Genomic DNA, 20,642 nt, shown 5'->3' with positions numbered 1-20,642 from the left:
TGATGTCTTGATGTGCTGTCTTGCTTCATAGCCATTTTGTTTCTGAGCTATTGAACTTTGTTTTAGTATAATCTATACACTTCCTACAGAAACCTAGGTATGTGGATTGATTAGTATGGATGCTCTTGTCCTTTGGTATACAAACTGTTTGATGTTTGCACACCAGTATTGTATTCCATGAGGGTATTTTTAAATTTTTTCAGGGTTTTTTTAGGCTGGATGTGTGACATGTGAAAAGCAAAGGTGGTCTCTATATTTGCTTTAGGCTTGGCTTCAGTGAGCAGTCAAAGAAACAAGGGCTGTCTGTGAATCTGTTGGATAAAGACAGGATCAATCAACTGCTTGCTATTTTTCAAGAGACAAAATCAGTTTTGAAGGACTTTATTGCCCTGGAGTTAAGACCTTTGTAGGAAAGGAGTATGCACTAAGTGAGTAATGGCTTTGGAGTTCTCAGGTGATGTTTTTTATTGAGGAAGTCTGTCTAAATTCTAACATGTGAAGATTTTACGTGTGAGGGTCTCTTGTGCGTAAGCAGCTTTTTATGTTTACCTTGGGTGCAATTAAAAGCAGCACCAATTCAAAAGTTCCTGCCATGTTCCTGTCATAGTCGTTTGAGTGTGGCCTTGGTGATCCTTTAACTCTTTGCTAATTTTGAGAAAAGCATCGTGTTTAATAGGCTTTGTTTTGTGGAACACCTGTAGAGTAGGAAATGAGCTCATGCCACATAAATGCCTGAGCAGATGTCTGCAGGAGTGGCTTCCCGTTGCAGCTGATTTTTGGCTTCTCTGCTGGTAGTTAGAATGGAAGGTTCGTTTCTGCTCTTTATTATATTTTAGAGAGTCCTATTCCAGTTGAACTATAGGCCTCTGTAATCTTGAGTCATTTGAGTAAATCAGAATGAAATTTCTCAAAGCAGAAATAGGTGCCTAGATCCGCCTGCTGTGGGTGCCAGTATATATAGTTTTGTGTGGGCTTGGAGCTTTTCTTTCAGAAAAGAGAAGTTGGGTGTAGACTTATTTGGAGATATGTTGTGTGATACTAATATTGTAGAAGCTAAGCAGTTAGATTCTTTAATCTAGATTTGTTCCTAACTTTCTACTCCTTCAGTGTCCTTTGGGAAACTCCATCCACCTTCTCTTTGTTTTCTGTGCAAAACCTGAAAAGCTTACAGTCAGGACTGCATTTCCTGGTCTTAAACCTCTTTAATTTCAGGATCAAAGTCCCGTGACTGGAACGAGCCACAGACCATTCCCTGCTTGCTGCTCGCTGTTTTGTTTGCGTGTTTGTTCAGAATTTAATTGTTTTCCTCTAAGAGACTTGAGTGAAGTTGGACCCTCAAGGGAGAGGAAGATTCCTCCTTCCCTTGGGAAAGTGCTGAACCTGCTTACAGGGGGGGGGTTTGAGAAGGTGCTTGGTGTGGCAGGCCCAGGAGCAGGAGTGCTGCCAGCTGATTTCAGAGAAGGACTGAGAAGCTGGACGGAACAGTTTTTCTGGCAGTGGGAAGGATGGAAGGAGAGATCAGGTCACAAATGGTACAAAGAACTGCCCAGGGCTCAAAGGGGACTGAGCAGAGTTGGCTGCAGCTCTGAGTCACTGAGTTGAAAGTCCAGCCCTCTGTAGAAGAATACAATGGGTTTGTTCAGGGGAAAGAGTTAGGCTTAAATCATTACTTGTGCTTCTTTTTCCTAAGTACTGGGAGATTTAAATACAGAAGAATTAGTAGTTTCCATTCTAACCGTACTAAACATTTTTGACTTTAAAAAATGCTGTGATCTTTAGGGTGCTCAGTCTGGGATAAAGACTAAGCATATTAACTTAGAGACTAGTAGTGTAAGGTCCTGTCAGTTTGAATGGAAGTAATCGAGGTATGGATTTGGAATGGGCAGTATCTTACCCAATTTTGAGATTTTTTTTCTTTTTCCCTTCTATTTCAGTGACTGGACCACTATCAGAGCAACAGATTGCCTATGTTAGCAGAGAAACACTACAGGTAGTGTCTCCTCAGGTTCTTGTGGTTTTTTTAATGTACTTTACTTTTAATGTAGAAGTATTAAAAGTTAAGAATAAAAGCTACAAATACTATGTGATGCCATGGAAATCTGGTAACTGGATGACACAGCACTTTTCTCGGACTTTTGAGGAGGTCCCATATTAAAGCCTAGAAATTTATATAATTGCATAACCTCAGTTACCCTGGATCTTTTGAAGAAAGCTCTTGTCATCTTTCTGCTGTTACTTTTATTTTTTTTTTAAAGGGGGGAAGCAGCGTGTTTTCTTAATCTGTATTTATGGTATAAATTAGATACTGCATGTTTGAAGGAAAATTAAAACACTCCATTTTGCATATCTAATAATTGATCTGTGCCAATAGGAAAAAAAATGCCTGTGTGCTTGAGATGTTGAAGTCATTAGCCTCTCCTTGTGGGTTTGCTAGCTTTCATTTTTCTTTCCTAAGTTACAGGTTCAATACAGCAGTAAAACTTAAGCAGAGAGTGCTTTTTTGATGGATATCTTACTTCCCTCTGAGAGAGCAGTTCTTGAATTGTAGTGAGGGCAAACCTGTTGAATGCCATCAGCTGAGATCTGCTGCCTTTCACTCTGAGGATGGCTCTGTTCCAAGCCGTGTCCCTTGGGTGTCACTTAGCATCTCCCTGTGCTATGCCAGGCACTGCTGCCTTCTCACTTGCAGGATGTGGCGCTTTTTTTCACTTACAGATCAGGCTTATGTGACATCTGGGAGCGTTAAGGGCTCTGAGTCTTTAAACCCTTTTGTTCTTAGTCACTTGTAGAATGGTTTGCATTAGAAGGGGCCTTTAAAGACCCCCCTGCGATGAGCAGGGACATCTTTAACTGGAGGATGTTGCTCAGAGCCCTATCCAACCTAACCCTGAATGTTTCCAGAGATGGGGCATCCACCACCTCTCTCTGCAACCTCTTCCAGTAGTTCATCAGCATCACAATAAAAGAATTCTTCCTTAGATGTAATCTGAATCTACCTTCCTTTATTTGAAAACCATTACACCTTGTCCTGTCACAAGAGGCCCTGCTAAAAAGTTTCTCCCCATCTTTCTTATGAGACCTGTGCACATGGGCTGAGGATGCCCTTGGTCCCACTGTCTGTATCAACAGTGGAGATAAAAGAAGTCTGCTGTGGGACCCTGAGGGACACCACTTGTCACTGTGGACATTGAGCTTGTTTACCACTGCGCTCTGGATACAATCATTTAGCAATTCATTACCCACCAAATAGTCCATCAATCAATTCCATAATCTTCTTAGATATGGAGGAGTGAGTAGTCTGGAATGCAATTTATGAAGCCATTTATTTGTATGGGAAGATATCTTGGTTAATATGTATAAATTGTATGTGAGAAAAAAGCTTACTGTTTTGTGTTTTCTAAATGTTATTCATTGACTCATTTTTCTATATTTTAGATTGTATGTAAATACATGTTTATAATACTCTGACCAAATATAATGCATGTAGTTTCAGATATCTTGTTGCAGCTTATAATGGAACACCATTTTCTCAAGTAAGAAGTCTGAGAATATAGGCTATTGTCCATCCACTGAAGTAATTTGTCCAACATTAATTTTGCCACCAGTGTCCCTGAATCCAGAGTCTCACTTGGATGCTAATGTTAACATTCAGTTTCTGTAGTTAGAAGCCCATTGAATCCTCCATTTTCAAAATATACCTGCTGTCCATTTTGTTGGAATCTGTGAGATTTGATTCTGAAAAGATGGGCCTTTTAAATATGACCTTTAAAGTAACAGTCTTCAGACATTCAATTTTGAAAATGGTGACTTCACATTGTTCCAGGGCAGTACTAAAAGTGTGTGAATTAATGGCCTTTGTATTCCAGTAGCATCCACAGATTTAAGGAGTGTACATAGGACTCTTCTGCCTAATGCCAATTGTTGCAATGGTTGGGTGGATGCTTTGATTAATTACAATTTAAATTTTGCAGTCAAATCTCTGATGTCTTGCATGAACTGGCAAAAAATATGAGTCTTCACATGGGTATTTCTCATGAACGTGGAGCCATGTGAAGGTTCATGCTCACAGAGCAAGGAAGATGTTTGTGTGTGATTTTACTTCTGGAAGAGAATTTTAGAGATAAGCCTGGAGTGTCCAGAGTGACACAGTCTCTGATTTGCCATGCAGGGATTTGGTTCTACAGAATTCTTCCAGAATTTAAACTTAGTTTCTAACTTGTGTTGAGTCTTAAAATGTTTAGGTGTGAGACCCAGGTGGCCAAATGCTTTTGCAAAAATCCATGAAATAGAGTTGAAGCCAGGTGTTCAACCCAAAGCACTGCCTGCCAGCGCTTCTAGGCCTGATTGAAAGATGTAATGATACAGGAGGTGGCTTTACTAGTGGTCCAGTGATCTGACTGCTGAGTAGAAGACTCCTAGGCCATTTGCCAGTAATTACTTTGGTCTAAAAAGGTGGCAGTCACCATGTCCAGAGAAAAACTTGTTTGGGGAATATTCTTCTTCCAGTAGGTGTGGTGACTGGTATTACTTCCATCCATCCTGTGTTTTAGATAAATGTCTAAATATCTTTATACAAAGATGCTTAGCTATGCTGCTTTATATAAAGATATTAGATGTGCTGCTATATCTATTGAATATTTACAGCAAATTACACTGAAGTATAAAAATGTTCTTCAGTCAGCGAGTCATTTAGATGATTAAATTGGATCCTAAATATATGTGTTAATTAAATAACAACTGTATGTCAAATGAAAAATGTTGGACTAAATTACTATTTAAATATTTTATGCAGGGACTATATTACCTTCACAGTAAAGGAAAAATGCACAGAGATATAAAGGTAAGTAAAAACTGAAGGTTTCTTTGGTGCTTTAAAAATAGGTTACATCACCTCCAGTGGTCTTTACTGTTATGTATCAGTTTTCAGTACATTTCTGAATATGTAGGGATTTTTAATCTATTAGAATGAAATAAAAGTTTCTGCCCAAGGCAAAAAAAAAAAAATCTTTCTTTAAAATACATGCAAGGAAATAGTTTGTTCTTTTCCTTGGAACCACACAAACTGTTTATGTGGACCAGGGCTTTGGAATTTAGCCACGAGCTGGTGTCCAGAGCAGTATGTGTTCAGATGGCTTCAGGCTGTGTGCTCTGTGCAAAAGAAAAGTTTGCTCTTCCCACAGCTTTTCCAGGGAGCTCCATATATCCTTCTTTTTGAACTAGCTAGTGAGCAGAGCTCTTGCTTTGGCTTCTTGCATGGTGGTGAGCAGATTGCAGGGCAGAGGCTGCTGTTCTGTGCGGTTCTTGGAGACTGCTTCTGTCCCCTCCCTCGCATGCTAAAAATAGAGAGGGTGCTGCAGATCAGGCTATTAGTACTGACTGACTTAAATCTCCATCTCAGCAAAGCTACATCAAAAGTGGCTTGTTCAGACTCTTGTATTCTGTTATAGTTTCCTTCTGGTGCTTCCTGTTGACTTTTTGTTCCTGAAGTTTTACTACCTAGTCTTTCCAAAGCCCTTCCAAACCTGGCAAGCTTCCTCCTGGAAATCTGACAGTAAATCATCATATTCTTTTGTGGTGTTGTGTGCTGGTTTTTTGGCTGGTTTTGGTTTCTTTTTTTCCCCCAGCAGCTTTAACTGTAGTTGCCTTCATGCAGCCTGATTCCAAGTTGTTCTCAATGACTGCAGAAGAATATGTGGGTTTTGAGCAATCACAAAAGTAATTTCTGAATGAAAGATTACTTCAGGCACCAAAATTAAATGTTTTCTACTATACTTTATAGAATGCTTGTAAGGACACAATCCATAGATACTTTTAATAAGCAGAACTGTGCCAATAAATGCTTACAGTGCTTACCTTGTGAAGCGTTTTTTTTTAATCTGTTCTCATGAGCATGGAAAAGTACTGTCTTCATCTGCAGATTGCCTGACTGCTGAACTGTGTTTGCTTCCCCCAGTAGCTAAGTTCCATGTTTAGAGTACCTGTCCTGTTAGCTTGAAAGGTGAACAAGGTCAAGAGCATGTAAGCAGGGCTGTTACACTGTTTGCCAAGCTCATTAACTGTGCTTGTGCAGCGTGAGCCAAGTTAGCTGCATTTTATTGCAGACCTGACTTTTCCTGCTCTGGGAAAAGCCATAATCTGTAAAAACACACATCTTTGGAGGTTCATCTCTGCTGCCTTTCCATCTACCTGATGGGAGTGCAGTGCTGATGTTTGGAATTGTGTTTAATCAGCTCTAATCTTCACTCAGCTCAACCTGTGCCTGGGTTCAGTCTTCAAATCAGGTTTTTCTCAGTCCTTTTATCTTGAAATTTTGTAATGCAAGCCTCTGCTTTGGGTTAATTTTGGTTATTGAGCTGAGTGGAACACACAGCCACACAAAAATGACCTCTCCAAGTCCAGCAGGAACAGAATCTCTGTTGCATAAGGACGGAAGTAGCTTTGCTAAATGCTTGATTATTGGGGCAGGTCCTTAAGGCTGTAATTATAAGCATGGCTCTCAAACAAGACAAAATGAGCTCCTGCTTATGAAAAGAAAATGAAATTGTTTCCACTTTGACCTTTTGAGTTCCTGTTTCCTTTGAGTCATTGTAAATAGAAAAAAGTAAGAATTAATCAGCACAGGCAAATATTGTTTATTGAGAGGTTTGTGTGCAATGCAAACTCTGTAGTACTATAGGCTTAACTAAAAATTAATGAAAAACATTGCATATACAAGGAGATTTTTTAATAACTGGCAGCTTGATAATTTCACAAACATTTCCTTGATAAGGCTGCAGGTTTATTGAACACAATCCTTGCTTTGTCTTTGGCCCCTAATTTGCTGTAAGATCCCAGATATTTCTTTTTTTAATGTTGTATTGGAGGAATTGGCATGTTTTAATTCAAGTAAACTTTTCTTTTTTTAAAGGGAGCAAACATTCTTTTAACGGATAATGGACATGTAAAATTAGGTGAGTTAATATATCTTGGTGCTTAAAAATTATTTTTATGTGCTCAAAGAAGCAGCATGCTCTGTTTTGTTTAATGAGACGATGGTTCATGTAAGGAATTACTGAATTTCAGAATTCTTTTTATCTTGCTGGTGGTATCTAACTAAACCATCAAGTTAGTATCTGAGGATTAGTTGGAGTAATTTTGGAACGGTGAGGTAAAAGACCTGCTATTGTAAAGGAAAAAACAAGTCAAATCACAGGGGTTTATAAATTTTTAATAAAATCTACCATCCAGAGTCCTTAAATGTGAAATCTACCTTGAAAGCTTAGCTGAAAGAATCTCTTTGGTAACACAAAATGAGGTGCTCTGTCTTATCAAAACCTTTCATGTACCTGTTAGTTCTTTTGTGTCAGCCTGCTCTTCCCTGTGTGTATGAGGGACATTGGTGTGCATATCTGGCAAGTGACTCAGGGGAGGTGACCAGTGGTGTCTGAGACAGACCAAGTTTCTATTTTTTGCTTTTGTTTTTTATTTTTTGTTAAATATTTCTAGTATATTTAAGGACCTCTTAACAGTGGGGAAACCAGACTTGTGTTCATTAACAATTAATTACATCAAATCATTTGTTAACTGTCATTTGTTTTTGCTTTTTTTTTAATAGCTGATTTTGGAGTATCTGCACAGATAACAGCTACACTTGCCAAAAGGAAATCCTTCATTGGCACCCCATATTGGTAACTGTTTTTTACCTGACCATTAATATAATGGTAACACATATAATGCTGTTGAAAACTTGTGATAAAGGCATGCTCTGTCATTCCTGGGTAGACTAACCTCTAAAGGCTGTGTCTGACTTTCTGGTGATCATATGTGTGTTACTTATTCCAAACCCCGAATTAGCTGAGTGTCAGAGAAAAGGCTTTAATGCTCTGAAAAGTTGAAAGGCCTTGTAGTGCCATCACTGTTGACTAATTTATCTTCATTTAGTAAAACCTAAAAACTAACAGCAATTTTGCTTGCTTTTAACTTAAAGCAAGTTTAATCTTGCTTTTAATCTTACGTATTTTTTATTCCCTGATTTTTCATTTTGGTATTTGATGTTATTTCCCCTCCAGCCTAGATACAGGTTTTCTGCTTGAGGAGTTTCCTTTGTCCTCGCAGATCCACAGACCTTTGCCACTTGTGGACTGTTTCTCTAAGCCATTTTCTCCCTTTTTTACCTAAACTGATTGAATTCTGAGATACACCTCTGAGTTCTACCTCTGCTGCATCTCTATTCTTCCCCATTAAACTAGTGTGTGTAATTTTTCTTACCTGGAATTCTGCCTTTCATTTAATCCTTTTCCTGCTGAAAGTGATTGTCCCCTTTCACCTTGAAGTACATCAGACACATTCAATTCTGTAAATCAGCACTTTTGTAATATGTTTCACAGACAAATACTAAAATTCTGTAGTCTGACAGCATAGTAGGTGCAAGATAAAAATACATATAATGAAAAAACCCTATGTTCAAGTATTGACTAGAAATAGCCAAGCACAATATTTTTAGCATTTTTCTTCGCACCAAGGCTTCACTTCCCTTTCAGAATAGCACAAACACCCATCAGTCATGATTATGTGATTGGTTTGTGTCTCTTTCCCAAGAAGTCTGGGTGACCTCAGTGCTTGAAAGTCCTGTAACTTTCAGATCCTGCCAGGCTTCTCAAATGACCTTAAATAATGACTTTGAAAGTATTACATAGGTTAAATGCTGATGAAAAGCATTGGTTGTTCTTTGCAAAGCTTCTGAGAGATTTGAGAGCAGAATCAAGGAAGCAAAATTTTTGAGACTGCAGAGAAGAAAATTTAGTTGAAACAGGCCATGTGAAGTTTTTAGTGGTCATTAGATCTACCTGTGTCTCAAAGCAGGTGAACTTCAGTGCTAGTAACCCTTCCATTTCAATGTTTAACTCAAGTTCCCCCTCTCCTGTGGTAACTCCCTCATTTTTGATTTAGATTGATGGGGATTTTAATGAACTCTGGAAGAAATGTATCTAAATATAGTTTAGTTATACAAATGTGAAGTAGGTTCTACCACCAAACCTGCTGATGCTTTCAGATCTACAGATAAGGAGTGGAAAGGGCCCACAAGGGTCATTGAGTCCAACTCTTAGCCCTGCACAGGACATCCCCAAGTGTCACACCATGTGTGGGAGAGCATTGTCCAAACACTTTTTGAGCTCTGGCTGGCTCGGTGCTGTGACCACAGGATATTATTAAATAGTGCATCAGTTGAGATGCTGCTTGATGATCTCCTGGAGCACTCTCGAAGTGACTTCATCTGTGTTACATTTATGAGTTACTTAGTGCTACTTTGCAGGTGATCAGGACTGATGAAGCTTAAAGCTAAGAAATACTAACATGTTGGCCACCTTGTAGGGCTACATAGGACAATCAAATTTATAATTCACTTTGGCCCTTAAAAACATGTGACAATTCCAAGTGAATAATTTCCTTTAAGTATTCCTATTTATGTGCCAGTTATGTTTGTTCATTTTTGCCACCTGAGAATGTGAAACCACTTTGTTGACATAAAGAGATTACCTGACATGAGTGAGACAGACTTTACAAACAGGGAGTGCTGTATACAGAGGTGACAATGAGTCTTATGTTTGAGGGTACAAGAAAGCTGACATTTTATTGCTTTTTCTCTTGTTAGAATTCTTCTCTTCGAAGTCAGTGGATCACTTTCTGGGCAATATGTAAATTTGGGTATTATGTGGATTTTATTGTAGTTGAATAATTGTCCTTCAGGGTCTTTGGTTGTTGAGTAGTATTTAGTCTGAGACAGATTGATTTCATCCACTTACTCTTGAATGGCCATTGTAGAAACTGCCTGTTAGTCATTAGAAGATGACTGAGGGAAACTTCAGGTGTACATTGCATAATTTTTTACACATTCACTTGTGTGTGTATATCTATAATATACTGTGACTTTATCAATTGAGAGCTGTAAGGAAGAGAATACTACGTGTACAAAGAATGTTTGATTTGTGGTGAGAAGTTTACCTAAAAATGTCTCTTACTGTTCAGGATGGCACCAGAAGTTGCTGCAGTAGAAAGGAAAGGTGGCTATAACCAACTGTGTGATCTGTGGGCAGTTGGAATAACTGCAATAGAGCTTGCTGAACTTCAGCCTCCAATGTTTGACCTACATCCAATGAGGTTAGTGAAGGGTTAGAGCTTGGTGGGTAAATGCAGCTAATTAAATAATCCATTTGAAGAAATGTCTGTGTGTGCTTGTGGGTTCTGGATGTACTGCAAAGGCGCTGGGCTGTCAGTGTTCTGAGTGAACAGAAATTGGACAGAAATTGTAACAACTCCTGGTGCATAAATGTATAAAGTCCTGGTTGAGTCTCTCAAACTGATGTGGCTTCTTCTTGCCCATTAAATAAAGTGTTTAATAATTTATCTCATGTATTACAGCATACCCACAGAAATGGTGTTGTTCTTTTTTTTCAGAGCACTTTTTCTAATGACAAAAAGCAACTTCCAACCTCCTAAATTAAAGGACAAAATGAAATGGTAAGTGCTTTTTTGTTTCAGTAGATAGTGAATGTACTGTACTTGGAAATTGATTTTAATGTTTAGCACTTTGTTTTACAGGTCCAATAGTTTCCATCATTTTGTGAAAATGGCACTTACAAAAAATCCTAAAAAAAGACCTACAGCTGAAAAGTTGCTACAGGTATAAATTTATGTATGAGGGGTCTTTTCTAAAGTTATGAAATTAAAATATGCTTAGTGTGAGTGGCTGGAATTTTAATCTCTCTGTTTCCCTCTGTCTTTCAGCATCCCTTTGTTACCCAGCCATTAAATCGAAGTCTTGCCATTGAACTTCTGGATAAAATGAATAATCCTGATCATTCCACTTACCATGATTTTGATGATGATGATCCTGAGGTAGGAATATCTTCTAATGATAGAATCAGATTAAGTTTTTGTTTGCCAGCAAAACTAAATTATTGTGATTTATTGAGCCCCAGAACTTTTTGTGATCTGGGAATAGTCTCAGGGGTTGCTTTTACTTTCAAGTTGTGCTGCTCTTTCACTCATAGAGGCACTTAGCAAAAATGATTATATTTTTGGGAAGGGAAGATTGAAGAAAAAGATATTTTACTGTTTCAAAATTGTTGAAGAACAGCAATGAACAAAATTTTGAAGCATTTATGTGATATCCTTCTCCAGTCCTGAGTTATGTCATGCATTCTGCTGTATGTTTCTTTGTAAAGTTGTTTCCATCTGCAAAGAAAGCATTCACGAAACTGATTCATTAACCTGTGTAAAAGAGAATGATCCTGTAGTTGATTTTGTTCCATAGTTTGATGTGTGCATTTTGCAGGTTGTATTTTTCCATCTTAGAATACTCTGAAACTTGATTTCACCTACAGTTTTATCAGTTTCTGATTTTCTGCTCAAACAGCTGGGAAAAAGTAGTCTGCTTATGTAAGATGATGAACAGCACAGGACTGAAGTGTTTAATAAATAAGAGCAAAGAGATATATACTCTGTTACTCCATCCTGTCTTCATACTTTCCTGCACGTTAGTGAATACTTTTCAAATGTTTACAGTTCCCTGATGGCCTCTGCTTTTAAAGAAAAAATGTAATCCTTTTAACACAAATGCCATTGATTCTTTCTTTAATTACATATTTTTGGTTCTCTTTAATGGGTAAACTAATCTAAAAATGCCTTCAGAGGAAAAGAAGCTTGAAAGAGGCAACTAATATAAGGAACTAATTTTCAGATTTTACAAGTTAGAGGAGCTTTTACCCACTTGAACAGCAAAGACCAGCTGACTTTCACCAAGTCTTTCTTACAAGCTAAAATAAAAAGTGTGGGAAGAAGCCAAAGTGAAATAGATACACATTTTCCAAAGAGGAAAGAGATGAAGACATAAGGATGAAATAATTGTCAGTACTTCTAAAAGCAAATATATGTGGTGGGAGTGGGAGAAAAAATTAGTAGATTTTTCTGATCAAAAAAAATTAAAAGTCAAACAAACAAGAACTCCATAATGTGGTTGACTTTCAGGTCACTTAAGAGAAAGGTGTCTGATTCCACATGGAGTCTGACTGAGTAACTTGAATCTTCTCACCATAAGCTCTTTAGTGTCCTTTAGTTCTCTCTCTGCTCAGTGATGAGTGAGAGCTGTGAGGCCCTTTAACAGGTGTTTCTTAGCTTAAAAATTAGTGTTCACTCTCATATGTCCCTTGTGAGTTAGCATTAAGTAGACTCTTCTGTTGTCTGCTGTATGATTTATCAACTATCCCATAATGAAGTGTGGTATCAGGAGAAGAGCTGTGCCTTTTCTGGGGAGAAGCTCAGCAAGTTTTGTATTTCAGATGATAGGCAGGGCAATCTTGGCATTGTGGTCTTTCTGATAATAAAAACAAATGAAGTAAGAAGTGTATATGCATCTTTTATGCACAATTTAGCATTCTTCAAAACTCACCTGCTCACAGAGACAGCTGGAGATGTTAATTTAGGGATTGGCCAGTCCTTTGCTTGTCACAATTGCCTGAATGCATCCATCAAAATTCAAAAGTGACAAAATGTGGTACAACATAACATATCCAAAACACTGTTGAGAATTGAGAGCTTCAAACCTACTCCCCAATTTGTTTACAGCTATGGATTTTTTTGGATGGTGGTGTTTGTGTTTTGAAGATTTTCGTGGCTTGATTTTCTTTTTAGGAGATGAGAGAGCTTTTCTGTCTGTCAGTGGTCTTTGAAGGCAGGTCTGCTGCCCACTGTGGTGACAGGTCTTCACTTGGCCTGTGCTGCTTTTAGGGAGATGCAGTCTGTTACTGCTTGGACAGTCTGCAGGGCTGTGAAGTACATCTGAATTTGCCACCACTTTGAGGAGTACCATGCTACATTTTTAAATAATTCGAAACTCAAAGGTGAAGTGTTTAATGTGTGAAAACTAAAACCCATCCCATTATTTGGGTATAATTAAAAAGGTTCTTCTGTTCATGCAGCTGTTGTTCATTTAGCAACTGTATCTGAAGCTGGCATTTGCAGTATTTTTCCCTACCCCAGCTCATGGAGGGCTTCACTTAATTTCCCATTCAGTCATGGCCAAGATTGCTGTTTTGGGACTCTGGGCTTAGATGTTGGCAATTGCCTGTTCTCCCTATTTCTATAACAGTGATTCCCAGGATGAATGTGATATTAACTGAAAAGGTTGCAAAAAGGAAGGTGCTCCTGTTTTATGCCTAGCACATTACAAATTTTGGGGATAAAATGCTTTTGAAATCTGTGCCATGATGGAAATTGTGCCCAAATGGCATTTGTGTCAGGAAGTTAACCTACATTCCTTTGTTCTCCTGCACAGCTCAGATGTCAGGTGTTTGTATCAGCCTGTTGTCAGTGCAGGTATTTCAAGGTGACTTGAGGACTTTGTCCTCATGACTGAGGGATGAAGATTTGATCCTGAATGTAATTCTGTGGTCATGGAGAAGATGATAGGAGGACAGGCTCTGTAGTGCAACACAGGCATCTGTGTCAGGGTGCAAGTGCTCACACAGTATTGCTGCAAAGGTGAGAATACCTCCTAGCCCTGCTCCAGCTGGGCTCCTGGCACTGGAATTGCAGATGCACACACATCAGACATGACCAGACAGTGCCTCTTAAAGAAAGATTATAAGTGAGCAACCTTTCAGCACATGGTATCAGATCAAATCTTGACATGCTGTAGCCAACCATTTTCGAAGCCCAAAGAGTGCACAATAGACAAAATGGAACTGTGGAAAGGAAAGATTGACACAAGCTGTGAGAAACAAAAAAAAAACCTGCTGGTGAGAGTGGAGAAAATACACATCCACAGTCTGTAAATCTCTGCAGTTTCAAGGAAGAGCAAAGTGAACAAAAATGGGAGGTGAAATACCATGTACATGTGTTGCCTCCTGACAGGAATCAAGGAAATAGTGTGTGATGAAAAGGGGAGAAGGGAAATCATGTTTGCAGATTGTGTTTTAGGAGTAAATAGAGTCTCTGAGCTATTCATGACTCTGTGAAAGTACAGCAACAATAGTATTAGTAACAAAAGGGTGATTGACATGCAAAGATGCTCACCATGGACCCTGAGGCAGTGACCAAGGGTGCAGACTGCCCCCTCATTTCTAAGGAAGCTTGCAGTGGTGAATGTAGAAAGAAGAGGGAAAATCCAACAGAGGCAAAAAAAAGAAAGCTAGGTCTTAAAGTGCAGAGCACTTAATCCTGTAGAGAAGTAAATGGAAGTTCAGGGAAAAAATAGAAGTGGAATATAAATAAGAAGGTGAATTTGTAGAAATTTCTGCTATCTCTTGCCACACAGCACAGGAGTACCAGGAATACTCCTTTCTAGTCAGCTTTGAAAACCTGAGGTAGATTTCTCATCTGCTTAAATAACCTAACTGATGACATTTTAGAAATCAGTTTATGTTAAAAGCTGGGAGAATTATTTCAGTATCTCATGGAATGAAATCTGCCAGTAAGTCAGATTTTGTCTTACTGCTTATTTTAAAAACTACCAGTACCCTTAAACTGAATGGTTAGAAAAGAAAATGCTATGTGAGCAAAGAGAAAAGCTGGCCAGCATTAGCTTTACTTGTTCAAATGCAGTGTTCTAAAATCCCTTATACTGAAAGCACTCAACAGTTAAAATGTCTCCAAATAATTCTAATTTAATATATTAAAAAATGCATACAATCTTTACATTTAGCTTTCACTTGATTTTTTAAAAATTTTTATGTTATGCCAAAGAAGCCTACTAAAAAATGTTACACAATACAAGATTTCAAGTGAATATATTTTGGTATTAAATATTTTATTTTTCTCTTCTAGCCTCTCGTTGTGCCTCACAGAATTCATTCAACAAGTAGAAATGGGAGAGAAGAAAAGACACGCTCTGAAATAAACTGTAAGCATGTGTAATGTGACAATATGATGTATATAATCATTGATATTATTTCAGCTGGTATTTTGGGTATCTGATATACATAGAAAGATTTTTAGTGAAAATAAAAGCTTAGACTGTTTCACTTAAGGATGTATGATGTGTAAAATATTTTTGTACCTTTTGTCAGCACTTCAGCAGAGTTCACTGTTGTTTCATCTTAATTGAACAAGACACAGCCTGAGCTCTTCTGAGAGCTGATTGACATTGTTTTATATGTTACTCCAGGAAAGATATTCAGACCAATGCCATATTCAGCTGGGTAACAGAATGGCAAAGGATTATCCTTTCTTCCTTAATTTGGTATCTTGGATTTGCTTTTGAATTTAAGCAATCACACAGAGGTCAGGAAGGGAGGATGTTGATCATTGGACATTAAAAGCAGACTCCATTCTCCAGGTTGTAGTAATTATTTTGCTTGAATTAAATACTTAGAGCTTTAGCTGTCTTTTCTTGAGGTAAAATTGAGAGTAGGGGTGTTCAAGAAGTCCTGCCAAAGAGTTGGAGGATGTGGTTAATTTTCACCCAACTTCATTCAGTGCTCTTTAGTGCTAGGGAGTCTCTCAGAAGAACAGATCCAACAGTGAATTCACATCATGGATAGTTTTTCCTATAAAGTACAGCTGTATTGCCCCTCTGAAGAGGACACTTTGCTCAGTGGTTTTCCTGTTCCTTCTAATGAGAAGGTGAGGCAAATGCTGATTAGGCTGCCTTTGTGATGAAAGAGTACTTTCTGTGCCCATTAGGTTTTCTAGCAGTCCCAGGTTTGGTATGTCCATGTGTCACAAGTTTCTGTCAGTGGGGATATGATGCATTCATTAAACTGAATTTTTCTTTTTGTTAGCCTTTGGAACTAAGTCTTTTCTAACTGGAGTCCAACTTCTTGTTTTCCTTTTCTCCTCTTTAGTTGGCCAAGTAAAGTTTGATCCACCATTGAGGAAAGAGACAGAGCCACATCATGAATTTGTGAGTAACAAGCAGCATGGGCTGTGCACTACACATTAATCCCTGCAAATACCTGTGGGGGAGGAGAAATCCAAGATGTGTAGCATCTTTCCTTGGTACTACTGAACTTAGTGATTTTACTGACAAGTTCTAACATAGTGAGATTTTTGTGCCATTGCATTCACTATAGGTAGCAAGCATCCTTATTTGTAGTTTCTGCCAGATGTGCTTTATGTGCTAAGCAACAGCTCTGTGTTGCAGGCTTCCTCTATCCTTTTTCCCTCACTGCCCAGTATACCATTCCCTTTTATTTGCAGAGTTTTTTGTTTAAGTGTAGAATTCCTCTGTGTACTCATCTGTTTCTCCCCCTTGTTCTTGTATTGACAATGGAAATAATGAAATTGAGAGCTTGGGGAAGAGATATGATGCATTTTAAAAGACTGTCCTCTGTGAATAATCCTTCTGTGGGCCTGCATCACAGCTGAGCCATGCTGAGTGTGGCAGCTATTTTCTGTCAAGGTGTGTTGCCAATGGTTTTCTCCTGTGGACCCATCAGTACAAGGGATGTGAGAACTCAGGCTGTGAGGGAAGAGGTGTCTGTGCAGTCTCACAATTGCAGTAGCTTTCTCTCTTCTATGGAGACTGTTGCTTTCCACATTTGTGCACTTGGGCAATTTCTTCAAGATTAAAAAACCACTCCTTTGCTTCCTCACTGCAGACTTATGTATTCTCTCTGTTTTTCTAAGGCAGGTGTTAAGAAGAAAAAGTTGGCTTAGTAAATATGTGGGAGGAACACTGACTTTGCTCAGAGTTGGTTTTTGGAAGGGTGTGTACTTAGGAATGTACTTCTGTAGTCTACAAACCACATGTGAGTTGGATTTCTGACACAACTTCCTTGTGGTGCTCTGTGGTTGTACTGAAATAATCCTTCCAAGTGCTTTGCCCTTTGGTAGTGGGTCAGCAGACTCTGGGTGTAAGAGGTTGTATTTAATCTTGCTTGTCCTCAGAACTGGCTGGACAGGGAGCCTTAGTTTCTAGTGCTTGTTTGAGATGGAGGAGAGCAGCTTAGCAAATGACATAGGATTTAGACAAGTATTTCAGATGTGTTACTTAAACCTTGGCATAACTGCAGAGCAGCATTATTTAGGAGCCCTGGTTATGTAAGTTTTTATTAAGTATGTTAATGAAGGCAGTGCTTCCACTAGAAACCCATCATTTAACTCAAAATTATTTTTGAACTGATTCCAAGTTACTTTGTCTTTGCTTCCCTGTTGTAAAGAAAATTCAACTATACAATGCTTCCAATTGTAACTGTCATGGTTTTGCTCATTAAGAGTTTTATTTATACACACACAGAGTTATAATTGTAAAAATATGTTAGTGGAGAGCTTGAAGTTTTAAAAATACTTTTCCTATTTCTTTCTTTTTATCAGTCACTGAAGATACAGTGGATAACTCCATGGAGCAGTGGTGGATAAACCATAGTGGATAACTCCATGGAGCAGTGGTGCTTTTATTGCACCTTAGGAATTTGACTTGATAAACTGAAGAGAGATTTTGTAAGGGGTAGAAAGCACAGCTTTTGAGAGCAGTTGTTTGACAGGTGTTGTTGGAAGGGAGGAATTGAGCCTTGTCCTACACTGTGTGTTAGGAATCAGGACCTTTGTACTTTGGAATCTCAGTTCTTGCTGCTTGGTGAAGGGACTGGAACCATCCAGATGAATTCTGCGATAAGAAAATGTCTTAGCGTTGTTTGTTCTGGTCAGATGTTGCATATGTGAAACCTGTCCAAGGAACTTGCCTCATCTCCCTGTCTATGCAGAGCACCTGTAACTGTTAGTTTGAATCTTTCTGAAGAGAAAAATTTACTGCTCCATACTTTATGTCAGAAAGAAGATTGCAGACCTGATATCAATGTGATGTTGGGTCCAGAGGCCAAATTGAAAACATAATTTATAGATTAGCTGAAGAACCAATGGACAATTTAAATTGGCATGACAAGTTGCAAACAAGTGACCTATTCAAAGAATGGAAGCTTTAGCTAAGAGCCTCAGCACAAACCAGCCTGTGGGAGAAGTTTGTAACAATCTGCCCACTCTGGCAGAGGAAGTCTTTGAAATGGAAATGGGAGCAGGAGATTACTGTCTCTTCCTCCAGCAGTAACAGTGTGGATCTGTTTTCATTAAAGCAGTTCTGATGCTTTTGCTTCTGTCTCACTAAGCAGGCTTAAACTTACATTCAGTTACTTATGTGTGTGAGTGCACAAAGCCCTGGACCCCTGCAGCATGAGAAGTTACTGTCAGTGCTGCACTGAGGTGTGGAACTGGACTCTTGCTGGGACAGTTTGTCACACATTACCACAGCTCAGATGATGAACAGTAATTCATCATTTTGGTATTTCATGATGTGACCATTCCCTTAGCTGTGTTTTACTTCCATTGCAAGAACTGTCTTAACATGGTTTTGAGTTTCAACCAACTAACTTTCAGTATCTCTTTTTTTTTAGCAAGAAAAATTACCTTTATGTGCATCTGGTTTTCAGTCACAATATAAATAATTTGCTTTTCTTGATCTCTATCTAATGAACAGCCTGACAGTAGCGATTTTTTGGACAATTCAGAAGACATATACTACACTGCGAGATCTAACCTGGTATTTTTCGTCTTATACCTTTCTTTGTCAGTGTTAGTTTTGTCTTTGTTTTCCTTTTTCAAAGTTCATTGTTTTCCTTTTTCAAAGTTCATGTTTTGTCCTGTTGTTGTAGTAGTGGTGTTTTCATCTTAAAAATTATTAAATGTAACTATTAGTCTGTATGTGTATTTCTGTAGTGTAGAAAGAAATTCTTATTATGTGCAGCATTGACAGTATTTAACCTGTACTCATATTTACTTGAATCATTCTTATAAAGTGGCTCAGTGTTATGCATTCATTGTAATTTCTTTACTGCCATACTGTGTGTAGTTTGTTAGTTTTTTGGAGGGTGATTGAATATAGAAGAAACATATTCTTTGTATTTGTCTGGTAGGGTTTTTTTTAATGATCCCATGCAGAACTATAAAATTATGTAAGTCTGTAAATTCTCCAGATGGTAATTGTGTTACAGAATGAATATACACTTAATAGAAATAACAGAAACTGGCCTCATAATTGTTTTCAATGGCATTTGGCATCATGTAAAGTCTGATAAATTTTCCGAATTTTCTGTTGTTGCGCTGCTAAAAAATTTGGTTTGTTAGCATCACACTGTGGAAATTACTCTAGGAAGTGAGTTTTCTTATTTCTCTGCTCTTTGTGTAGTTAAACACAGACTGTTGAGAAAAAGGAAGAAACATTCTGTAGTAAATTAAGAGCAGTCTGCTAACTTTCTTGGATTTCTGAGATGTTTAATATAAGTGCACTGAGAGGAAGATGGGAGGCTGGGGTATTTGAGAATGTCTTGGGTTTTTTGTGATGTTTTTTGTTCTTAGGGGGTTTTTTGTTTGTTACAGCATCTCTTGGCTTGGTGTGACTTGAATCTGCCAGAAACATAGTTAGTGAAAGCTTAGACTGTCTTTGCCTTTCTTGGAAAGAAATTTGTGTATTGCTTCCTTATAAGAATGTTTCACAAATTGTTTTGAGATGAGTAACCTAGATTTCTATACCTGGCAACACCCCCATCCTGTGCAGTTCCTCTTGTTTTGAGAGTGTGGTTTTGGCTTTTCCGTTTGGTTTGCTTTTGGTTTACTCTTTGCAGTTTAACACTTTTTAATATTTTTGTTTGTTTGTTTGTTTAAGGCTATTTTCAGTGTTGTCACATATCTTGCTAGCCTGGTATCTGTGGGTCTAAGAGAAGAATGAGATGATGTCTCGTAACTGGATGTTCTTTGCCATCTTTCTTCCTTTCTTCTTTCCTGTTCTTTCCCATCTTTCTTCTACCCCATGCTGTTCAATATTTTCTTCATTAATTGTGACTATTCCAAAACTTACCAAGTAATGTTGTTGTCACAATCGTGAGATGTGTTTTTAAAGTCACTCAACAGCACTTTCTCTGTTTCACTGCTTTCTTCACATCCTCCTGTGCTCATTTTGAATCAAAGTGGAGAATTTAGAGTTGATGGTAGTGCATCACCTATTTGTGAGATTCTTCAGTAAGATCTAACCCTTAGAGGAGATAATTACTAGTTGGTTCATTCTTCTGTAGGATGCACTAATCAGAGATTTTCTCTGTCTCCTTCCCCCACTCCTGCTCTGACAGTATTGGTTTCAGATATGTTCATTGAGAAGTGGTATGTGAGTTTTTCAAATGTTATCAAGAGGAAACAATTACACTTTTTCAGAAGCATGATGTATCACCTACTACTGTGGGGCTCTTTCCCTGCTGTTGTACTTGTTTTATAAAATACCTCGTAAGTAATAATTCTGTTGCAGAGCTAAGATCATTTAAAAAATTCACATAGATGGAGGTGTATTTTGGGCCACATACAGTTGATGTTGAGAGCAAAATTGTACAGGATTTTGTACAGCTGGATTGATCTTATGGCAGTTTGTGCATATTACATTTCAAACATTTGATGCCTATGATGTGACTACCCTTAAAAGTAATTTCTCTCTTTTTCTTCTTCCCCTCCTTCTGCCTGTGCTTTTCTGAGGCACCTACCTGGATCTGCCCAAAGAATGGAGAAACTGAGTACAGGTCTTGTTTGCAGGGAACATTTTGGATCCAAACCCCAGCATCCCTTAATGCAAATTGCGATCAGAAAGGATGAGAGGGTGCTTCTCTTTCATCTTATACAAATTTACTCCT

The 20,642-nt window shown here is 38.2% G+C and overlaps 1 protein-coding gene across 3 annotated transcripts in view; it reads left to right on the top strand.

The window, feature by feature from the left end:
- MAP4K3 (mitogen-activated protein kinase kinase kinase kinase 3) overlaps window positions 1-20,642 on the top strand; it is a 65,662-nt gene that overhangs the window by 13,515 nt on the left and 31,505 nt on the right. For 2 of the 3 annotated variants that reach the window (XM_064709321.1, XM_064709320.1), the window contains exons 5-15: window positions 1,935-1,990; window positions 4,793-4,840; window positions 6,908-6,950; window positions 7,595-7,667; window positions 10,006-10,137; window positions 10,435-10,497; window positions 10,579-10,660; window positions 10,765-10,875; window positions 14,803-14,878; window positions 15,822-15,880; window positions 18,449-18,511. In XM_064709321.1, coding sequence (XP_064565391.1) covers window positions 1,935-1,990; window positions 4,793-4,840; window positions 6,908-6,950; window positions 7,595-7,667; window positions 10,006-10,137; window positions 10,435-10,497; window positions 10,579-10,660; window positions 10,765-10,875; window positions 14,803-14,878; window positions 15,822-15,880; window positions 18,449-18,511 — 806 coding nt within the window. The remainder of the gene's footprint in view (window positions 1-1,934; window positions 1,991-4,792; window positions 4,841-6,907; window positions 6,951-7,594; window positions 7,668-10,005; window positions 10,138-10,434; window positions 10,498-10,578; window positions 10,661-10,764; window positions 10,876-14,802; window positions 14,879-15,821; window positions 15,881-18,448; window positions 18,512-20,642) is intronic. The other variant, XM_064709322.1, reaches the window with a different exon arrangement.

This window comes from Zonotrichia leucophrys, chromosome 3 (genome assembly GCF_028769735.1).
Source record: "Zonotrichia leucophrys gambelii isolate GWCS_2022_RI chromosome 3, RI_Zleu_2.0, whole genome shotgun sequence".
In the NCBI taxonomy this organism is placed as follows: Eukaryota; Metazoa; Chordata; class Aves; order Passeriformes; family Passerellidae; genus Zonotrichia; species Zonotrichia leucophrys.
The sequence above is the reverse complement of the archived record's forward strand: the minus strand, read 5'-3'. Positions and strand labels throughout refer to the sequence as shown.